Source organism: Molothrus ater, chromosome 3, assembly GCF_012460135.2.
Source record: "Molothrus ater isolate BHLD 08-10-18 breed brown headed cowbird chromosome 3, BPBGC_Mater_1.1, whole genome shotgun sequence".
NCBI lineage: Eukaryota > Metazoa > Chordata > Aves > Passeriformes > Icteridae > Molothrus > Molothrus ater.
In genome coordinates this window covers 108,358,943-108,381,249 of record NC_050480.2, presented here as the reverse complement: position 1 = coordinate 108,381,249, position 22,307 = coordinate 108,358,943, and the positions used below count along the sequence as shown (strand labels likewise).

Here is a 22,307-nt window from a genome sequence, read left to right as displayed (position 1 = left end):
ATATGACTAGCAAAGGGAAAAGCAAATGCATAAAAATTGTGGGGGGAAAGAAGAGGGAGAAATCCCAAGAGAACACTGACTTGCATATGTATGTAAAAGTAATTTCTTCAGATTTGGCAGCACCCAACTTGTAAAAATCTTAGTTTAAATGGATTGAGAATAGAATGCTGAAGACTAGCGTTTGGATGTAATCCTGTTAATTAAGCTGTTATTATGAAGCTTTTACAAGCCCAAAAATCATTCCCTATTTAAAATGGTTGATACTTTCTCAAGAGGGGAGTAGGCACCCATGGCAGCTCTAACATGGAGCAGCACTTTCTCCTAAGGAGAAGGCTCCCGCCTACCCCATGCTTTTAGACTGAGTCATTACGGGGGAGAAAACCCAGACTTCAAAGTACCAAATTATGGGTCAACTAATTAATTTTTTTAAATTGCTAGAGAAGCTTCTCCAAAGTTAAATCCCATCAAGTTTACCCTCATCTCCCAACCTGAATCTTTGTCTGTCTAGAGCTGTGATTTCTCTGAATCCAGTCTGGGTTTATTTAGTTTGGATATTGCCTTGCCTGTGTGTCATGTTGGCACCGTGGTACCAATTAGATGGTGGGAACCCGTGTACTCAGTACTGTGGTGAGAATTACTATTAAAAAACATTTTTTTTTTAGCAGTGGTAGCCTGATAGTTCAATCTCAAGATTCAGTGGCCTCATTTCTGCTTCTAAAATAAAATAAACAGTTTTGGAGTTGGTTCTATGGCCCAAAGACTGATGGGACAATCTTCCCATATCTTCAGAGCTGAATTCTTGTAGACTCCAGACAGATGGCTGTATTCATACTGCTGAGGGACAACACGGATTATCTCAAGCCACTGGTGATTATTTGGAAGGGTTCAAGCCCAAACCATACCAGAGACCCCTCCTATTGTTAAAAGCATTAAAATATTCCCCTCAATTATTGCTTGTGCCAAGGCCCGGCACTGCTTATAGGAATGGAGGCAGATGTGGTTCTGGGTTGAAATCAAGGAGTCTGGGCCCCACTTTCAGCTCTGCCAGAGGCTTTTTGCATGACCTTGATCTGTAACTTAGGGTAGGCTTCATTCCATTTAACATTGACTAATGGCAAGGGTGTCTAATTAAACCAGTCATGTGTGCTCCCTCTCTGATCAGAGAAGGAAGAGAAAGCAAATTCAGGAGGTGAATCATGCTGTTTTAAGGCGAGTGTCAGAGACAAATGAGATTAATTGCCCTCTGGAAGTAGCTATTTCTTTCCATTAACTGAAGAGGAAGTCTACATTAGAAGAGTTTAGACTAGATGCCTGATTTATGAATGGCTAAAGTTAAGTAAAATTAGTCCTGTCCTTAATCTCTATGCATGCCTTTTTCTCCCTGTGCTGAATGATAGAAATAACACCTTCTGCACCTCACGTTCAAAGGCACCATTGGACAAGGAGCATCCTTTGGAAAGAAATTAAACCTAGGAGCAAAAATACAACCATTAGAGAAGCAAAGCCCTTGCTCTTGAAACATCTCAATGACAACATAAGCAGGACCACTGGGGGCATCCCAGTGCTTTTACCATTTTCCCCCTTCATATTTTGTCAGCAAAACACCCCTAAATGAGTGTTCCAAATATATCCAGGGGCAGCTGGCCTGTTTTGGGTGAGTGCAGTAGGAGCACTGACCATGCAAGGGTGTGTAGGACCCAGTCCTGGCCAGCAGCTTTGGAGGTTTTCCTTGGATACTGCTCTTCTCAACTGACAGGGACTAATTACTTTCTGGAAAATCTCCCAGAGGAATGAAAGCTAATGACTAACTATAACAGAGTTAAAGAAAAAAAAAAAAAAAAAAAGGGGGAGAAGAAAAACTTGCATTTTCTTAGCAAAAATCCACAACATCTAAACCAGGCATGGAGTAATTGTCCCAGTTGATAAGTTGTAGGTACATATGAGGCTTGCTTTTGGAAGGGAAAGCTTGCCTGTTTAACTACCTTGGGTAGTTAAAGGAGAAAAAAATTAAAAAAAAAAAAAAAGACAAAGAAGACCTTGTGTGGGTGTCCTGATAAGTGCTTATTTTGATCCAAATTGTAATATGTTATATGTGTATGGGCACAGCTGTGCTTGATAAGGCTTTCACCAGCACAACCATGTCCAAAACACAACCCCCTCACAAAGTTTCTGTGTTATTGGGGGTAGCTGAGATACCTGTAAATCCATTAAATCTAGTAACAGGTCCTTAGAGACCATTTTGGGGTTATTTTGGGGTTGTGTTAAATTACTAAATCTTGTTATTAACGCTTTTATTTTATGATTTGCTGTTTCCAGGGCACAGACAGAAGCTTGATGACTCTAAACCTAGTTTGTTCTCTGAGCGCCTCAGTGATTTAGGGCGCATTCCTCATCCCAGTATGAGAGTAGGGGTCCCGACCCAGAGCCCACGGCCCTCTCTGAACTCTGCACCAAGTCCTTTTAATCCACAAGGACAGAGTCAGATTACAGGTAAGAGACAGAACCATAGGTTTGACTTGCACAGGCATTGGTAGTAATTGCTTATGGATATTTGTGTCTCAGCTGCAGTCAAAGAGGCTGTTACAGAGTGGGGGATGTTCTCCAAGTGAAGCTAGGTGGGAAGCGGATTTTTCTATAGTGCTTGAAGCTAAAAATGTAATTTTTTTAAAAATATATTTTTGCCATAAATCTAAAATAGTCAATCCAGGTCATTTGAGTAGGGATATGGTGAAATTCTAACTGCCACGTTGCTCTGCCTTCTCCGTGTTGCAATAGCACCTTGAGTGTACAATAGAATGAACATTTTTATTCAGCCTTGTTATTCTGCAGTCATGTTGAGGGAAGCAACCAGCACTTAATAGTCTTTTTATCAGAATAATAATACAATCTTCTCACATGGTGGTTTCCTTCCACCAGTAGCGCTGACCACGGTTACAATAAATGAACTGGGTTATGGAGAAATCTCCGAAGGTCGCTCGTGAGGGTTGTATGCAACATTTATGATTGCATGCTGAGAGACAGATTTCATTGTGCTGAGAGAAATCATAAAGCACCCACCATGTGTCACAGATTAGAAGGCTGAAATAAGATGTTTAACTGCAGCTATGCCAGAAGTTTGCAGCAAAACTGTGAAGCCTACAAAATAAACCAATGTTGTTTTTTCTAAGGTCAGAGCTGGTTAATTTTTTCAAAAGAGATTCAAAACAACTTCTATCTAACTTTGGGCATTTCTAGATTCTAAATTTGTGCTGGCATGTTTGTGTCTATCCAGGATGTAAAGAGGTGTTACCCCTGACCAATTGCTAGAATTGTTAGAGAACTTCACCTAGATGCCAGTCTGTCAACAAAGCTCTTGGCTCAATTCCCTAGACTGATTTAATACTCACTTCTGCTGTGACAGTTGTATCCCCAGCAGAGTCCTTTGCCAGCATTTTACACCAGCATTCCTTTCCTGGTAAAGCACTCCTAGTATAGACATAGTCTTTGAGTCAACCTAGGAAGATTTCTAGTTTCATGTTTCAAGTGGTTTTGACATGATACCAGCTGAAACTCAGTGGTTTTAACAAAGTGTTGTGGCTTTCTTCTTCTCTCTTTTCCTTCTTTTTTTAAGTTCAACCGGTTTATTAATTTGCAGTAAGAAAGAGAAGTGAGTTTATTTGAACCCAAAGCACTCAAGGAATTGCAACAAAAAAATCATTCCCATGAGTTGTGGCAAAGTTCTCCCAGATTTAGAAGTCTAACTTTAACTAGTGTAAAATGTTTATAATATATTAAATATGTTGATTATACCCATTACATGGTACCTGCTGCCCCCCAGCTTCCCAGAGCAGGTTTTTTTGGCTAGGCTTCATGATTTGTTCATTGGACATGTGAAGTCAGGGCTCTTGTGTATATCATTTTCTGCGTAAGAACTGCTGAACTAAAACACAATATTTTTTTCTAACCAAGTCTTCTGTCTGGCAGTGTTTGAAGTCATAGTTCCCAAGAAAGCAGGGGGGAAATCCAGGCTATAAGCAGTTTTTTTTCCTTCTTCCTTGTGCCTCCATAGTTTACCTATTGTGCAACACTATATCTAGGAACGAAAGAGGCTGAAATTCTTCCTGACCCCATCTGGTGATCAGCTTATGCCCTGAAGCACAAGAACTGAGATCCCCTTGTAATTTTCTTCCTAACTAAGTGTAACCTCATATGCTGCTCCCCTTCACATAAATGCCTCCTGTAGAAAATGTTCTGCTGGCTTTGATTAATAGACTACTTCTCTGCCTCGTTATGAGGCAGCAGCAGCATTTACAGATCTGGGAGATGAAAGCTTCAGATGAGCTTTCAATAAGCCTGACTGGAAACAAAGTTGTGTGGCATTCCCTGCCTTCTCTGCAAATTTAAGGCAGCACCAGCTGAGACTTCATCAAGAGAGGGAAGATGCAGTGCTAGTGGGGCAGAGAGAAGTGAGCTGAGGGATGCAGGCTGGATTTCCCATCTCTTGTGGATTATGTGCTTTTATTGTTGGATAAATTCAAGGTTAGGGGATACATTAGAATCCCAAGTTGCTCTGATTTCCCCCATAATGGTGAGAACTCTCTAGTGAATAAGTGGTCTGATACAGTATTTCTGATGCTGTTTCTCACCCTCAGAAAAGTCCAACAGCCAGCTCTCCATTTGCTTGCTGGTGGTCATGCCATTCAATTGGGTGGTTGGTGTGAGCATGTTACATGGGTGCAAGCTCTTGGAATTGCACTGGCTCTCCACCAGGCTTTTGGGTGCTCTTGGGGACCTTGTATGTAATCTGTAAAGCTCAGCGTGCTCTGATGTTCCACTAAAGTGCTGGGATGTTTTTTTTTGCAGACAGTGCCTATTCTAGGATCTTTCTTGTGGGATGGATGGGTACTCTTTGCTGCACAAACCATGCCAAGCAGAGATAAAGGTGATGCCATGGACAAGGCACCCTTTGGTCAAGGTGTTGAGTGGGAAATTGCTGAACATCCCCCTGCTTGGTGCGGTGGTAGGGAGTGAGGTGCTTGGGCTGTCCTTCAGCAGCAGTTTCCCTGTTGTAGTGGCATACTCAGAATGCCACTGGCTTCTTAACACCTGCCTTGGGTGTATGTTAAAAGGGGAATAGACTCTTCTGTTTGAAAACCAGGATTTTTAAATTACCTTCATTGGAATTAACCAAGCATTCCTTTAGAAATACCATGCTTTCATTATCTCTTTACCTAGTTATTATTTAGGGAAAATAATAAATTTCTAATAACTGGAACAGTAAATACTGTCCTACAAAAAAATCCATATTATTGCTAGTAAGCACATTTTGCCTCATTCCACTTGAGGCCTTGCATAGCTATTGCATGATTAAACAGACATATTATTTAAAGTCTGGCTGACCCACACCTGAGTCTGAAAGAACTCAGCACTTTAGGGTTCACTCTTATATTTCTTTTCTCTGTCTAGGTTGTGTTTATTTTCCTGGAGTATCAGAGTACAGGTTGTACAAATCACAGCACAGTCCTTAACCTACCTCAGGACTGGGCTGTGGCAGGACAAGGCACAGAGTTGCCCTTATTCAACATGGCATTTTAACTAGGATTCAGCAAAAGCTACATCGAAGGGTGATTAAAAAACAAATGGTCCAATAAGCAGCTGCCTTTGCTGAGGCAGTACAGATCCAATTTGAACCCTGCTTGCTGCCCGTAAATCAGGAATCCTGTCCATTCACATTTGTTCACTGGTATATTTGCTTTTTTATTTTTTCCCCTTTCCCTAACGGGCTCATGCAACTTGTTCATGTATCCAATTACATTCCCGTTCAGACACTGAGCTGTTGCATCAGTGTTCCAGTGTGAGACGAGGAAAGCTTGTTTTTTTTTAAGATGCAACTGGTGAGGATTAGCTTCTGTGGGCCAGGAAAAGCCACAGGTGTAATGGCAGGAATGTGGTTGGTGTGAGGACCCCATCAGCTGGGCAGTGGGGACAGCAAGGTGGGAGTTAAGTGAGGTTTCGTGCTCCATCACCACTGTGGCACTGGCTGATCTATAGGCAACCTCTGTCTTTCATCACTGAAATAACAGCCCTCAAAGGCAAGTCCTGTGAAACCTTCACTTTCTCCCCTTTTCCTCTTCCCCTTTTCCATGCACATCAGGGATGTTATGCTTCCATTTCTCATCTTTTTTAAAGCAGATTTAAAGTCTTCAGAGCTGGCTTAACAGGAAGGTAGTGAGGGGATACATCTTCACTGACAGACAGGGACTGATTTCAGGGCAGTGCAAACTGAATCTGCAGCCAGCTGTATTTTATGCAAATTGATTGCATCCTCTGGTTGACTGACAAGTTGTCATTGTGGACCTCCATTTCATAAAGCTTGCACCCCTCCTATTATTCTTTTGACTTTTATTTCCCTCTACCCCCTTTTAAAACTTAGATGCCCACTGGCATGATTCATTGAGTTTATATATATTTTTTTTTTTTAATTTCAAAAATGTGAGTCTTGGAGGGGTGGGAGGAGAAATGGATTTAGAGGTTCTTCAGACCAAAATCTGGTCTCAATTACTTTTCTGTACATTGGGGTGTAACTCCACTGTATTTGACTTTGTTGATTGAACTGGGCAATCCAGATGAAGCCCTGGGCTTTTAAAGATGCCTAAAAAAGAGTTAGAGAAGGGAAGAAGGTTGTGTTTTGCTGTTGTTGTTTTTCTGAGGGGGTTGGTATTACAACAATAGTTGGGTTACTCATGCAGAAAGTCATCTTGGCTTTGTTAAGATCAGAAATGAGGATATTTGCTCTAAGTGTTTACCAAAGATAGCTCCAGACAGCTTGTTTTTTACTGTTGGCACTAGCACTAATCCAACCAGCAGCAGCCAGAGCTAGAGCTGATGGCTGGGTTTAAATGAGAGTATGATGCATGTGATGTCTGGGTATTAGAGACAATACACCAAGGAGCTGCCAATCTTTGATCATGCTCTGGTCATGTAACTCATCGTGGAAAAGGGGGAATTGGTTTTTTTCCCATAGAAAATCAGTGTGCTTCACAATCCAATGCCAAAGTGAAAAAAGTTGTTCTTCAGGGATATTTGCAAGTTTTTGCTTCTCTCCACTGACACTTCAGAATATGGAAGGTGTCCCTCCCCATGTCAGGGGGTTTGGAACTAGATGATCTTTAAGGTTCCTTCCAACCCAAACTGTTCTATGATCCTATGATGATTTCTGTTGGAAGAAGAGAAGATCTGATACTGGAAAGCCAGTGCCTCTGGTGGGAGAATGGGTCACTAGATGGGCTTTTTCTTTCTTTCTTTCCTTTATGATTTTAGTTTTATGTAGTGCATCTCCTCTTGGACTAATTTTTAAAGACTTTTATTGTCCATTAAGCATTAATATCCACCATCCATTTAATGCAGTCAGTCAGAGACAACAAAGGTCAAGAACCCTGTGTATGTCCCATGACTATAAATGTGACAGCAAAACCTAGACACAAAATAAAATGCAATACTCAGTATTTCCTGCTTTGTGGAGGTTCACCTGGAAGGGCAAACAGGATGGAGCTGTTTGCACATTAGTTTAGGCCTCGCCCCACTGATTTGTTTCAGCTGAACTGTGCCCAGGCTGTCTCAGCATACCCACAATATGCCCTGCTGTGAAGGAATACGCTGAGAGCTGCACTTCCCCTCACACCCACGCAGGCATAACAGAAATGTTTACAAAAGGAGGACTGCTCTTAGTAATCACTCCAAAGTTTTTGAGTGTAAATGCCAGCTCAGAGTGGCCCTCTGACTCCTTCACTGTTGTTGAATGCTCTGTTAGCCCTTCCCCATGGCTGCCATATGGAAATAAGTGTGGCTTTCTCCTGGACAGTTAATTTTATTTTTATATTAAGTATCTTTCCTTTTTTGGGAGGGATTCCTTTAGGGAGGAATCCACATGCACTCAGAGCTCTAAGGTTTCTCATCTGCTCTGGGCTTTTTTGTGATGGGAAGATGTGCCATGCCCGCAGAGCATGTGGTGCTTTGGGTGATGGTGCAAAAAGTCCCTGGCTAGCAGAGATCCTTGGACACATGGGAGCCCACCAGCCAGAGACAGTAGGGAAGCTGGCCTGTGGTGTAGGAGGCTAAGGAAAACCTCTCACAAATCATCTCACAGCTTCTTCTCCAATAGTGTGTGTAAATAGTCATCCTACCACTTCTGGCCAGAACAAGGAGAAGGTGATCCTCTTAAGGGCCTCGTGTTTGCCTCAGAAGCATCTGTGTGAGTCTGCCCTGGAAGTGTTGCTGTGGCAGCTGGCACATCCCTGTGGTGCCCCCAGCACCCCCCCTTCCCCAGGAGGTTTGATGGTGTGTGGGACCAGAAGAGATGGTCTGGTGGGCCTCAGTGGCCAAAGCCAGTGGTCCAGCACCATTGCAAGGACTATCTCCATGTGAACCAGAGGGTGCCACATGAGCTGCATGTCCACCTCCAGGGACTATCTGGGGAAGCTTTGGGCTCTGCCTCGTGGCATTTTTCACTGTGAATTGGGCAATGCTGCTGAGCAGTGATGTTTGCCCTGTGGGCTCACAGGTCACCTTTGACTTGGCAGAGTGACAGTGTTTCACCACTCTCTTCTCTCAGGTCCCTGCAAACCTTGACCACCATCAGGCAGCAAGGGCTGGCTTTAGGGCATTTGCTCTGGGATCTGGTGAAACTTGTATTTTCACTTTCTGGTTTCCTAACGGGTAACAGATACCTTGAACCAGTCATCCCCAGGGCAATACTTCCCACCCTGCCTTGACCATGACCTCAACCATGCCTTGGTGCAGAGGAATCACAGTAACCCTCTGGCCTGAGGTACTGTGACCTCCTCAGTCACTGAGCTCTGATGAATCATCTAATGTTCAATTTGGTTAAACATTTTCCTCTTCATTATTTCCTCTTCCCTGGGAAGACTGATGTATTTGAGGTAGATGTTGAAAGAATATGTGGTATGGTTTTGGGGTCAAGTAATGGTCCATCCAGCCCTATATCCTGCTTCTGACAGTGCAGTATGAGATACTGTTTTGAAATACCACATGAGCCTTTGAAAGACCCCTTTTTGCTATTTGTCATTCTTGTGGCCACACAGACATTCACAGTTGCTAGATTAAGGGTGTTAAGTATAAAACCAAGTCTAGCATGGGTGTTCAAAGTGATGAGAGTGCCAGAGATACTTAAGAAGTTCTTGTGCCATGAGGATTACACTATCAGGAGTGGCATGAGCCTCCAGAACGGTGCCTCTTTTTCTGAGCTTTCCACCATCTTAGACCAAAATGATGTAAAAACATCTTCTACTATGACTTTTTTTCCAGCGCTTACCTGCTGTGTTATTTCCTCCTAGCATTGAAGCTGACCTAAACCCAAAACTTTAGGGGCCCTGTTTTCGATTCAGAAGCAGAGATTGAAAAGGTCTTGGAGTTTGAAGGATCTTGGATTTGAGATTGTGCTCCTAACACGCCATTAATTTTAAGATTGTTTTTCCAGCAAGCCTAGGCTTTCTGTTCCCATTCAAAGATCATTTACCATTGACTGTATGGTGAATTATCGTAGTGGAATGAGGCAGAGAAATATGTCAATATCAGATGTAACAATGAGCAGTCAGTCAGATTTGAACCTGTGCCAATCCATACAACCTTGGCCTTGAAAATGTTAAAACAAAGAAGTTCATTACATTTAATGATCAAGTGTCCTTTGGATTTCTGAGAAGTTTATGTTAACCATTTAAATTACTCAGTTCTAATATAAATGGCAAACTCCAGGAAAATCCTCTTAAAATTAAATTGGAAGGTGGTTTTTTTTACATATATATCTATATAGTTATTTTGCTTCAAGGAAGTATCTGCTTTCCAGACATTTCTTCAAACAAATCATGTCTGAAGAGAAATAATAAACAAGAAGTAGCTGAAGCTACAAGGTTTTGCTGTGTGGAAGAGCAGGGAAAGGAGTTAAAAAAAGAAAAAAAATGTTGAATTTCCTGAAAAAGAGCCTTTGCTTATGCCATGTGGCTGTCACATTGCTGTCTGCAAAGGAAGACTTTAGCACAGTGTTCTGACAGAGCAAGTTCTCCAAATCAAGTATACTTGATATACTCAATATACCTGAGTGCTTCCTTGAAAATAGTAGGCAGGATTTGAAGGGTTGTGTTACAGTTTCTGTGAGCTAGTCCAGAGATAGTTTTCTGTTTATTATGCAGTGCCCCAAACAAACTTTGAGACTGAAAGTGCTTCAGTTTTGTCAATGTAAGGAAATAAAAAGCATAATTTATGAGGTATTCAGTGGTATCTTTATCATCAGATATTAACTGAGAGCGAATGGTTTGTGAATCCAAACAACAGTGAGTAAAACTAGGTCTCCTTCTACCAGTGCTTCAGCAAAAATTGATCTGTGTTTATCCTAAAGATAATTTCCTCCATAGTGAGCTGTTACAAATATATCAGCAGGTATCATTAGCTTCCAATAGTTATCCCAAACCATTTGCTTTCATATTTTGTAATTGAGGGTACTGTAAGTAATTGGGCCAGCATCCAAATGTGACATTTTTTTGACGGATGCTGTAAGATTAACGACATTTTTCAGCTTGGCTAGTATTTTCAGTATTGAAAACACTATTGTGTGATGTTTGAACTGGATAACAGCTTGACAGGTGTGCCAACTGCTGACTGTAGAGTCTGCCGATCTCTGAAGGAAACAGCCTTAGGTTGTGCCAGGGGAGATTTAGATTGGATCTTATGAAAATTTTCTTCACTCAAAGGTTGCTCAGGCTTTGGAACAGGCTGCCCAGGAAAGTAGTGGAGTCACCATCCCTGGAAGTGTTTAAAAAAGTTGTAACTGTGACACTTAGGGACATGGTTTAGCAGTGCACCTGGCAGTGCTGGACTCAGTGGTCTTAGAGGTCTTTTCCAACTGTAATGACTCCATGATTCCATGAAGTCTACTTCTTAAGATCAGACCTGGGGCTCATTCTTGTTGTCTGCTTCTGTTTCTGATTCCTGGAGGATTGGCAACTCCTAGTATAATATGCTGGAAGAGAGACACCAGGAATTTGCATCCCAGCTTCTAGACCTCTGGTCTGTTCATTTCCCACAGAAATTGTTCTGGGGAGGGAAAAGCACAGACCAAGACTTGAAAGGGCTGAGCATTGAGGAGCAAGTTGTGTTTCATCACATTTTCACTCTTGGTAGTATTGATGTGTGCATGTTCAGTAATCCCACTTCTTTCAATTAGGCTGTTGATACCCTAAAATTTTTCTTCCTTTAAAAAAAAATTTCTCTTTTTTTTTTTTTTTTTTGTTTGTTTTTATTTTCCCCCTAGACCCCAGGCAGGCGCAGTCATCCCCGCCATGGTCCTATGACCAGTCTTACCCATCCTACTTGAGCCAGATGACTTCACCGTCCATTCACTCCACAACTCCCCTGTCCTCCACTCGAGGCACGGGACTTCCAGCCATTACCGATGTGCCCAGACGCCTCTCAGGTAAAGACTCTGTTTTGCCTAAAACAATTATGTAGAGAGGAACAGGACTGGCAGAGGCTGCCTCCGTGGCCTCAGACAAACCTTGGCAAGGAGATCAAACCTCAGCAGTGGAACCAGGGTTCCTGCATGGCAGGCAGGATTTAAAATCCCTTTTTTTCCAATGTGGAAGAGCTGCTATGTTGCTCTGAGTCTCTCTCGAATAACTTTAGGTCCATTTCAGATTAGATTATTTTTAAATTGTGAACCTGATTCTTTGAAGAAATTCTGTCTCTTTTTTTTTTTTTTTTATTTCCCCTACAAAAGGATGTTCACTTGCATGTAATTAGGTACTGGCACAGGTTTCCCAGAAAAGCTGTGGCTGCCCTATCCCTGGAAGTGTACAAGGCCAGGTTGGATGGGCTTGGAGCAACTTGGTCTAGTAGAAGGTGTCCCTGCACATGGCAGGGGGGTTGGAACAAGATGATCTTAAGATCCCTTCCAACCCAAACCATTCTGTGATCCTGTGTTTTAAAGTAAATGTTATGCTCTCTATTTTTTGGTGCTTTATCTTTGTGGCATGTGTGCTGTTAGGCATCCTGACAGATAGATGCCTTTATTTCTTCAGTAGTTATGGCTGAAGTTCATTCTCCTGTATTTCAATCCAGTAGCTCAAGAAAGACTGTTTCCTTAGTTAATATGTACTTAAGAAGCCTATCAGAAACAAGCTGAGTCACTTAAAGGTAAAGATTGGCCAAATTGTGCTTTGGAATGATGCAGGAGAGAGGAATATATTTAGGAACATAGAAGAGACAGTAGTGAGGAACTGAGACTTTTTTACCAAACAAATGCACATTTATATATTGCACAATTCACCTCTAATGGTCTCAGTGATAAAACCATCTGTGTAAAGTAATCTGATTACCCCAAAGTAAGAGAGAGCCTGTCATGGCACACAGTCACCTTGTACCTCTTGCCAAAAATGAGGAACCTTAGGGGAGGGAGGCTCAGTCTCAAAACTCCAACCTTGCAAGTGTGGAAATATTAGCAGCGTATGCCAAAAAAGCATGTGTAATGTAAAGAGAGCCTTTATGATTCATTAATGAAAACCAAAGAATCAGTCTTATTACATCTATTTTTTGCATGTTTGCAAGATATTATTATAATCTTGGATGCTGCTGCCATACACCTGTTTGATTCCCAGCCAGGTGAATTTCTTGCTGTTGTGTTTTCCCCTTCCACCAAGCTCATAGCGCTGGAAATGTTGATCACTCCACTGAGCTGCATCCCTGACAAGCTGAACTGCAGCCAGCAGGCGTGGAGGATTTGATTAGCATAGACTCCTTGATTTCTTTCATCTTGGAGGAGGGAAGCTTTGTTTCTCAAACAGCCAGCTGCAAACCCCTCTGCAGCCCTAGTGCACTCTGCCTTCACAGAGATGCCAAAGATCTCCATGTGGGCCGAGGGCTGGAGGGTTTTGGAGCAGGTTCCTGCGGGCTCTCCATGCAACACCCTGACTTGGGTCAAAAAACTCGATCGGCTTGATGCTGAGGAAATGCTTTGTTTGGCCCGAAACAGGTTCCCTTTGAGTCAGAGCCTCCTGATGGTCTATGTTGTCGAATGGGTTATTTTTGCAATCGTGCCCGCGGCAATACCTGCAGGAGAGGCTCGGCTGGGACCTGGCAGCTGCACGCCGCATGCTTGCCCTGCAGCCCTTGCTTGTCTGTGTGTATTCAGACGTGAGCTCCTGGCATGTGGGCACAGGCAGGGAGTGACTAAAAGACCTGGCTGTGTATGATGTGTGGCCGTGGACTGAACTTTCCTGCCGTGCTCTATGGCCAGTCGCCTTCGTGCTTCTTGTCCTTCATCTTTCCAGGGCTCGAGTGATGCTCTCGCAATGCCCTGACCTTTTCCCAGCGTGGGGATCTTGCTTCCAGTTAGATTCCAGAGTGAAAAAGGGGACTTTGATCCTCCACAAGTGCCAGAGGTTGTGTTTGCTGACAGAAATAGAAATTCAGAATAGAAATGGTCTATTTGGAATTAGAGAGAGGCATTCCTGGCTGAAGGACCCACTCGGATGCTCAGCATGCAAGAAGGCACATTGCAGCCCCAGCTGCAAACCTGACAATGCCTCTCAAGGGTTTCACTGTCAGTGCCACAGGGAGGGAGGGCAGCATCCAACACCTCTTATATCTAAAGAGAGAGAGAAATGCAAGTTTTAGGTAGGTTGCCCCGTACAGCAAGCAGTTTACCCCTCACACTCAAAGAAATGCAAATCTCCACTCAGTTACTTAATGCATCTTTAGAAAGAGAACAGAACTTTGAAGAGGTTTTGCAGAAAATTACTGCAAAGAAACACTAAAATCCTTAGAAAACTTCAGGCATTTTTAAAGCATGAGGGAGAAATTAGAGTTTTATAAGGCCTTGAATAAAAAAGTCGCTTTCCGATACAGTGGCAGAAATCTGATTATCGAGGCTGTTAAAAGTATACAAGGTCATTTTAATGAATGCCATATTAACTGCCTGTTGCTTAACATCATGCAGGAGGAAAAATGAATAAAACCTCCCCCCTAGCCTTGGCTGTCACACCTACAGGCACAGAACTTCCTATCTGCCCTAATTTCACACCACCCACCCTTTCCATGAGCCTCCATGCTTCACCCAGACAACTGCTAAAGTTGTTCTCACCCAGATGTTGAAAATATTCCATCCAATAAAGCAGAAGTGGCTCCTGGTTTTATTCTCAGTGGCAGCACTCAGGAGCTACTTTTAATCATTTTCCTTTGACCAAAACCGCACTCATTCTGTGGCCAAAGTGGTGGTGTTCTTCCCCATCTTGGGATGGATACATGAGCCAGCAGTGTGCCCAGGTGGACAAGAAGGCCAAAGGCACCTGGCCTGTATCAGCAGTGGTGTGGCAGCAGGACCAGGACAGGGAGCATCCCCCCCTGTGCTGGGCACTGCTGAGGCCACACCTTGAATTCTCTGCTCAGTTTCAGGACCCTCATAACAAGAAAGACATTGAGGGGCTGGAGCGTGTCCAGGGAAGGGAACGGAGCTGGGGAAGGCTCTGGGGCACAGGTCTGAGGAGGAGCAGCTGAGGGAGCTGGGGGAGCTCAGCCTGGGGTAAAGGAGGCTCAGGGGGGACCTTCTCATTCTCTACAACTCCCTGACAGGAGGGTGAAACAGGTCAGGCTCTGCTCCCAAGTAACAAGTGACAGGATGAGAGGAAATGGCTTCAAGTTGCACCAGAGGAGGTTTATATTGGATATTAGGAAAAAATTCTTCACTGAAATGGTGGTAAGGCATTGGAACAGGCTGCCCAAGGCAGTGGTGGAGTCACCATCCCTGGAAATGTTCAAAAGGCACATGGATGTGGCCCTTAGGGACATGGATTAATGTTGAACATGGGTTCAACATTACTGGGTTGGACACAATGGTGTTTTCCAACCTTAAGGATTCCATGAATTTTGGTGATGAGTTTGCCTGTGTTTCAACCCCAGATTATGCTGAGCATCAGAAGAGGTTTGGGGCTGCAGGACAGGATGTGGTGGGGCACTGCCATAGCAGTGCATGCTGTTCCTCATCCCATGGGAGAGGAGAAAAGGGCAGCAGGCTGCAACCCCGAGGAGCTCCTCAGGCAGCTGCTGCAATGCAGCTGAACTGGTTGTGTCAGTGTCTCAGATGGTTTCTTTGCACTACTGGCAGGTTTGCATGCGTGCTGCAGGCACGTGCATGTGTGTGCCCATGGCTGCCAAACTGCAAGTGTTCATCTTCTATATTCTCCAACTGGGGGTCAGTGCTCTGTTTGCACCTACAACTAATCAATGATATATCCCAGGTATTTGGGCAGTATTCAACATCATGAGCTGAAAAGCAAAGCAAAAAAATGTTATCTGGCATCACTCATGCAGCTTTTGAACCAATGATCTTTTTGGTTCAGAAGTTTCAAATTCATATCAAGAACAAATAAAGAAACAAGTTCATGAGGCCATGAAATTGCCTTACCTTAATGTTCTGATCATAAAAAGAGCAGAATTCCCCATATTTTATTAAAATGTCTGTCTGTTCAGACTTCCCCAGAAGACAGTGAAAGTTGGTGGCCCAGCAGATTAATATTCTTAATTAAATAATATTGTAGTGGAAGCCATGGGAATATAAGAAAAGGGTCATTTTAGAGAGAGTTTGCCTGAGGGATGTAGTCTTATTGCATGATTCATAGTGAATGCACTCAGTCTTTGTGTCCTATGCATAACCAAAGTGCATGTGGGATGGGGAGCATGAGTGACTATTAGGTAATTAATGTATATGATTCATATAAATATACACATCACAGCCATTTTACATAACACTTTGGGGCTGATCCAGCAAGTCCTCCCCACATGGAAGGTTCAGAGCAGGGAGTACAGGTCGGGTTGTTCTTGCAGTCAAAAGAGGGCTGCTCCCAGGCAGGTGAAGGAGGGACGGGTATAGATGTCCCCAGGGCAGACATCCATTCCTGAGACGCTCACCCCCAACTCCCTTTTGAATCAGTGGGGACAAACTGGCATTTTCAGGACTTGACTGGTCTGCAGGTGATGTGTGCTGGTCCCTGGCAGTGCCTGGGAAGAGCCTGTTTGTCTCTGAAGCAAGCCTAGGTGAGTAGCTCAAGTACAGGCACGTATGATCTGATAGTCTGCCTTTGCTGAGGTGATTTAAGAGATAGTTTAACTGTCCCATAAACATATCCATATCACAGCCTAATTACACTCTAGTCCTGATTTAACCCTACCTCACCCTGACCTCGACCTTCTCCACTGTTTAAGGGTTAGAGCTTGATTTTAATTTTGTTGAGAATCCTGAGAAGGGGAAGGTGAGGAGACTTCTTCTTCCCCTACACTTTTCCTGGACCTACTCACCCTTCTGTCTCAACACAGAGACTAAAAAAGTCTCTTACTTTTTGCTTCACCATTGAGAGAGACTTGCAGGGTCAAGATCTTCAGATGCTGGAGGACCTGTCCTGCAGGTGTACCACAAACACATTCAGTGCTGACTGTGGAAGATCCTGTCTGTGTTTACAGGTTCCACATGACAAATGAGAAAATTAAAACTGAATCTAAATAGCAGGACAAATCACCAAACCCACCTTTTCCAGGCCTGGGCTGGACCCTTCCTAGATATTTGTCAGCTGGGGATGTGCCACCAAGCCCAGACATTGCTGTCCCACTAGCTGGAGTCCCCACAGGATGCAGGGTGGACTTTGCTGTCTTTATATTTACTATGTTATTGAGTAGGGCATGCTGAGTTAGATGAGGGAGATGCTGGGATCAGGCCCTAAACAAAAGAAGTCTGCAGCCCCATCCCTCTGAACTAAAATGGCCAGAAAGTGGTATCTTCACCAATAAATTACACAGTAGTAGGGCTGGACTGTTAAATACCAGTACTGTGAAGCTGTCAGCAAGGCTGGTGTTGAGTGGGGTTGGCCAGCATGGTCTCAAACAGGTCCCAGCTGTGGTTTGGAAATGAGCAGAGTCCCAAACCTGCTCCTGTGGGCAGCTCAGAGTCAGCCACCCCATTATGGAGTCAGGATTTAACATTACATCTGTGGCCAGACCATCCTGACAAGATTTAGAGCCAGAGAATGTGCCCTGACCCTGTTTGCTAGTTCGTGTATAGCCAAACTTTCCCATTAATTTGTCTCGCCCTGTAGATAAATCACCACAATGTTTTGGGCCATCCTGGACCCTCATCTCAAATTGAAATTTAAGAAACCTTCCTGTTCTCCCAGTTCTGATGGCTGGCAAGTATAAATGCAATGCCAGCCATGACTTAATCAGGGACAATACTGTTTTTTTACACAATTTAATTTTCATTCTTGTTAGTCTAAAACTCATATAATAAAAAAACTACATGCAATGAATCCAGCTGAACCTCTGGATATAGTATTTGTATGTCAATGAGAAAGAGACTGACTGTGATGGGCTTTTTTTTCTTGGGGTCCTGTGCTAGTTGTCATCTTGGGTTTCTCACCCTGTGTGTGAATTACCTTGGATTTTGCTAGTGTCATGTACTCACATGATTTTTTTTTTACTAGGATTTTTCCTTTTTGAGGGAATTTGGTCTTTGAAACAACTTTTAGAAATAAAGGTTGTTTGTCTTCTCCTAAGGAGCTCAGAAAACTTTAGAGCAACAAAGTAGAAACTGTGGCCATGGAAGTAGCTGTGCTTTCATCCCTTAATTCCTGCTAACTTGATTAAATGTTGTGGGCAATAAGGAAATTTCAGGACGGGGCGTTTCATAAGGGAAGGCACTAGTGCTGTCTCCAAAATGCAATTCTTTTCTTCTTTATGTGCTGTGGGAAGCACAGAAACAGTTAATGCCGTGGCTATTGCCAGCATGGCCCTGGTGTGAGCAGCCCCTGCAATGAATGAGCAGTTCACGCTTCAGCAATATTGTCTCAGGCTCTTGGCAAACCCAAGAAGCCAGCTCGGTTTCTGGTGTGCTTGCTATGCTGGGATGTTTTTCTTGGTGACTGTAACAATTTTCACTCTGTCTTCTTCTTCTTCTTTTTTTTTCTTTTTTTTTTTAATTAAATGGAAGCCGAAGGACTCAAGGTTGTCTCTGTCTCCATTTTGCCTTGCTAATGTTCAATGCTTTCCCTGCAAAGTGAAACTGAGTCAAGGCAAAGTAAAGAACTTGGGGGAGCTCAGGTCTTCAGAAACAACCCGCTCATTTTGCTGCCTTCCCTAAACTTGTAACTCGCCTTCCTTTTTCTTTTTTTTTCCATTATTTTTCAGTGGTTCTATTTATTTTGTTTACCGCAGGTTTTCCATTTTTAGTCTCCTGCCCACTTGGTGCCACCTGGGAATCTCAGCACCTTGGCACTCATCTGTGGGCTTTCAGTAGCAGCCTCTCCACTGGGCTGAATCTCTCATTGGAGTAATTGTCCAGAAGATGCGTTGCATGATCCCTACCTCAAATTTTTCTAGCGTGGGTGGCCTCAAATTAGGCACCTATGCCCATATTTAGGTGGTAAAACAAGTGGGCTGATTTTCAGATGTTTGAATGTTACAATGTGTGTCTTTAAGCTCTTTTCATTTACTTAAAACGGCTGTTGGGAGAGGAAATAAACAGGAAAAATGAAGGCAGAGGGAAGGAGTTTTATTCCTGAAATAAGGGATTTTAAAAAGTACTGAAAAGAAACAAGTGGAATGTTTTGAAATGGAATAAATTTGTTGCTGATACAGGCAGGAAATAGCACACTCAAATATATGTGGATGTATAGATATATTTTTATCTGAACTTTTTTTGCAATGTGTTTTATATTCAGGACACATATCAAGATTTGCATCTGTTTCCAGAACTTGCTGCTAACAGTTAGTAATGATGCCAAAACATACTTTAGTTCCAGCTTGAGACCAAATGATATTCAGGGCTTTTTTTTATTACTAATTTAGGGTCTGATATTAATTAAGGAAATTTTCCATAAGTGCCAGGCTTTTTCTGAAGAACTCATTAAAATTATATTAACTTAAACCGGAATCACAGTCTGAGCATGTTTTGTAATGATTATTCTTACTGACTCTGCTGGGTTTTGTAAACAGAATGCTAATTGTTAGTGGGGCAACCGGGTCCTCAATTCCAGACTTCCAAAGGGACAGATCCTGAGCCACTACCTAGATGTGTGTTCCCAATAAAGTCAATAAGCCTCTAACAGGAAGGCTGTGGGATCAAGCTCTTTGTTTCATCCTTCTGCAAAGGCGTTTGATGATTTCTCCCTTCCCTTTCTGGAATTGCTGTTAATTTTCTACCTAGGATGGAGCCAGCGATGGCAGCTGAGGGAGGCTCACATGTGTGCTGATGTGGAGAGGAAATGGATCTTCATGTGTGAAGCTCCCTGGTACATACAGGGTGGTCAGGTCCACTTATTTACCCCCCTCCCCTCATGGGCCCGCAAGAAAGCTGGGGAGAGGCTTCTGACAAGAGCATGGAGTGACAGTGCAAGGGGGGAATGGCTTTAAACTGAGAGTTGATTTAGATCAGACATGAAGAAATCATCACTGTGAGGATGGCAAAATACTGACTCAGGCTGCCCAGAGAGGTGGTGGATGACCCATCTCTGGAAACATTTTGTTGAATGCCAGGTTGAATGGAACTCTGAGCAATCTGATCTAGTTGAAAATGCTGCTGCCCATGGCAGGAGGGTTGGACTAGGTGACCTTTAAAAGGCCCTTTCCAACCCAAACCATTCTGTGATTCTACAATGTTGCCCTTAAGTCTTTGTGGCCTTGTGTCTTTGTTGCATTGAATTGGGTTTTATTAATTGGCCAATATGAATTTACTAAATGGTTCCATAAAATGCTGGAGAATTTGGTCCTTCTCAGACTGTGACTGTGTTTGGTAGAAGATAAGGTAAAGGAGTATCATATCCCTTTCGGGAGCTGAATGGTTTAAATTCTGCAAATTTTACGCTAAAAAGTACAATTCAAGAGGTAAAAACTGCTGCTGGTAGAAATAGCCGCAGCTGCCTTGGTTTTCATTGAAATTTCCTCTCATTTCTGGCCACTCAGAATTTGACCACACTGAATTTGGTCAGCAAGGGAGTGTTAGATACCAGCAGAGCTTCAAAAACACCTTTTTGAAGTGGTTTAGTAATGGTTGTTGGCCCCATTTTAGTCATGACCAAATCTCTTCCTCTCTTGATGGATGTTTTAGCAGAAAAGAACCTGGTGTCCTGCCAGCTTGGCTGTCATATTTCAAAGAGCTTTGATACTAGTGATACTGGGCTGATATTGGTACAAAAGGGAAGGCAAGAGCCATGCAAGTGGCTCAGCTTTTCTGTGGTTGTACAAAAGCAAACAATGTAGGCAGTGAAGAAGACGAAGATGGATGAGATAAAACGAGGGAGCGCACCTTCACGTGGGTCACTAAGGATGTTATTAAGGGAGAAGGAACTACTTCATATGCATAAAGGGAGTGTATTTGGGGACACTAATCTGGAAATCTCTTAATATTTGCTTTCAGACTGACTCAAAAGGCAGTGAGGGAAGGGATCAAAAGCAGGAGATGCCTTCCTGAGCTTGGGACAGTTTCCCCATGTCTGCAGGAGCAGTGTGCGGGTGGTGGAGTGGCCCCTCAGGGAGAACCCAACCCTGTACCCACATGGTGCTTGGTAGTGCTGCTGTGTCCAAGGAATTTTTGTGGAGTGTGAGGATTTTTACAATGGTGAAGCTTCATCTGTGAGGCACAGGGAAGAATAGTTTGCCATAAGCAAATCTCCACAGAGGTATAAATTCATTGATTATTGTACAGTGAAGCCCATGTGAACATTTGCTTTGAACCCAGGTGTAAGATTTCCCCAAATTAGCTCTCATTTGAACTTGAGGGCAACCTTTGAGAAAAAAAAAGAAAGCCCAAACACTCAGTTGGGCTTAATTGAAAAATTTCCAGGGAAGCAAAACCCACCACAGCCTTTGGTTACAGATGCTAATTGACCTCACTTTGAAATTTGGGTTTTATTACCAGTCTGAATTTGTCTAACTTTAGTTTCCACTCATTTGAACTTGCTACAACTTTGCAATAACTTTGTCTGCCAGAACCTAGCACTGATTTTGATTTCTGAGGGTCTCATGGGTTCCTGTGTTGGTGACAGGTACAGGGAGGTGGGTATGACAGGAGGCTGTGGTGGGTCTCAGGGAGGTGGCAGAAGTTACAGGGAACTGGCTGGTGCAGGACAGAACTGGTTTGACTTGCAAAGAATCTGAAGGGGGACTGTGAAAAAATATTTTGGTCAATTCAGTTTGCTGTGGCTTCACTATAATCTGTCAAATCATGGAAGTTCCCTTTCCTAATCAGCCAAACTCCTACTGTATCTGCTGAAAAGGTGTTATTTTTGGTTGAATTACTAGTGGCACTCCACTTTTCCAACCCACCTGAAAAAATGGACTGGGTGAGCATTTTTCACTGACTTTGTGGGCTTCTGCAATTCCTTTAGGAAATTTTCTGCCCTTGTATTTGCCCAATTGCAAATTAATTTAATTTCTCAGACACTACCCTAGATGGAGATAAAGGAATAAAACAGTAGGATGCATGTCCTCACTTAGTTTTCCTGCACTGTCCAATCTTCCATTTTAAGAAACAAAACCATAATCACAGGAGCTTTTCCTCCCAGGTTTAGTTTGCATTTCCATTGTCAAAAGCAAAGCTCAGAGCTGAGGCTGTGGCCCTGTTGGGGAGCAGACACCCAGCCAGAGCAGCCTCTTTGCTCTCCACAATCCTAATTATTCAACAGGCAAATTTGCAAATAGACAGTTGAAACTGTGTTAATCTCTTGGGATTACTTGGACCAGGCAATGTTCTCATTGTGTGAAGAAGTTGAGTTCTGTCAAGAGAGGTATCATCATGCACTTAATGCAGGGGATTTTGTGGTGGTTTCAAGGTGCATTTGGAGGAGGAGAGGAGTCAGTGTGCTGTGTGCTCAGCCCTGTCTGGGCCATGTCATCTCCAAACTTCCCAGTTGTTGTTCTCAAAAGTCTCTCTAATCATCCATTTAATCTTTTATCCTGTGGTAGCCGTGTGTGTTAGCTGTAATGGGTTATTTTGTAACTTGGGAGTGCTGGGATCGGCAGCTAGAAGAAGCCTCCTTGGGCTTGTGTGAGAAAGAGGAGCAGTAGTAAGAAAGGGGAGCATTGGCAGAGAAAACACCTTGAAAGTTTTAAACCAAGGATCAATTCTGAAAGCGAAATGGAGGGGTAGGGCATCTCATGGCAATCTTTCCGTCTCTTAACATCACAAATCTCTGGCAGTGAGCAGTGAAAGGTGGTATGCTTGGGTTAGGAGCAATACCCACAAAGCCTCTTTCATTTAGCTGAGATGAAAAGCCCCTACA

General features: G+C 43.2%; 1 protein-coding gene across 7 annotated transcripts in view; it reads left to right on the top strand.

Annotated features, from left to right (window-relative positions):
• Positions 1 to 22,307, top strand: part of RUNX2 (RUNX family transcription factor 2) — a 158,115-nt gene that overhangs the window by 52,372 nt on the left and 83,436 nt on the right. For 2 of the 7 annotated variants that reach the window (XM_036380718.2, XM_036380721.2), the window contains exons 4-5: positions 2,317 to 2,490; positions 11,303 to 11,464. The exons of 1 other annotated variant lie outside the window; for it this stretch is intronic. In XM_036380718.2, the coding sequence (XP_036236611.1) occupies positions 2,317 to 2,490; positions 11,303 to 11,464 (336 nt within the window). The remainder of the gene's footprint in view (positions 1 to 2,316; positions 2,491 to 11,302; positions 11,465 to 22,307) is intronic. 4 more of the 7 variants (XM_036380719.2, XM_036380723.2, XM_036380720.2 and 1 more) reach the window with 2 other exon arrangements.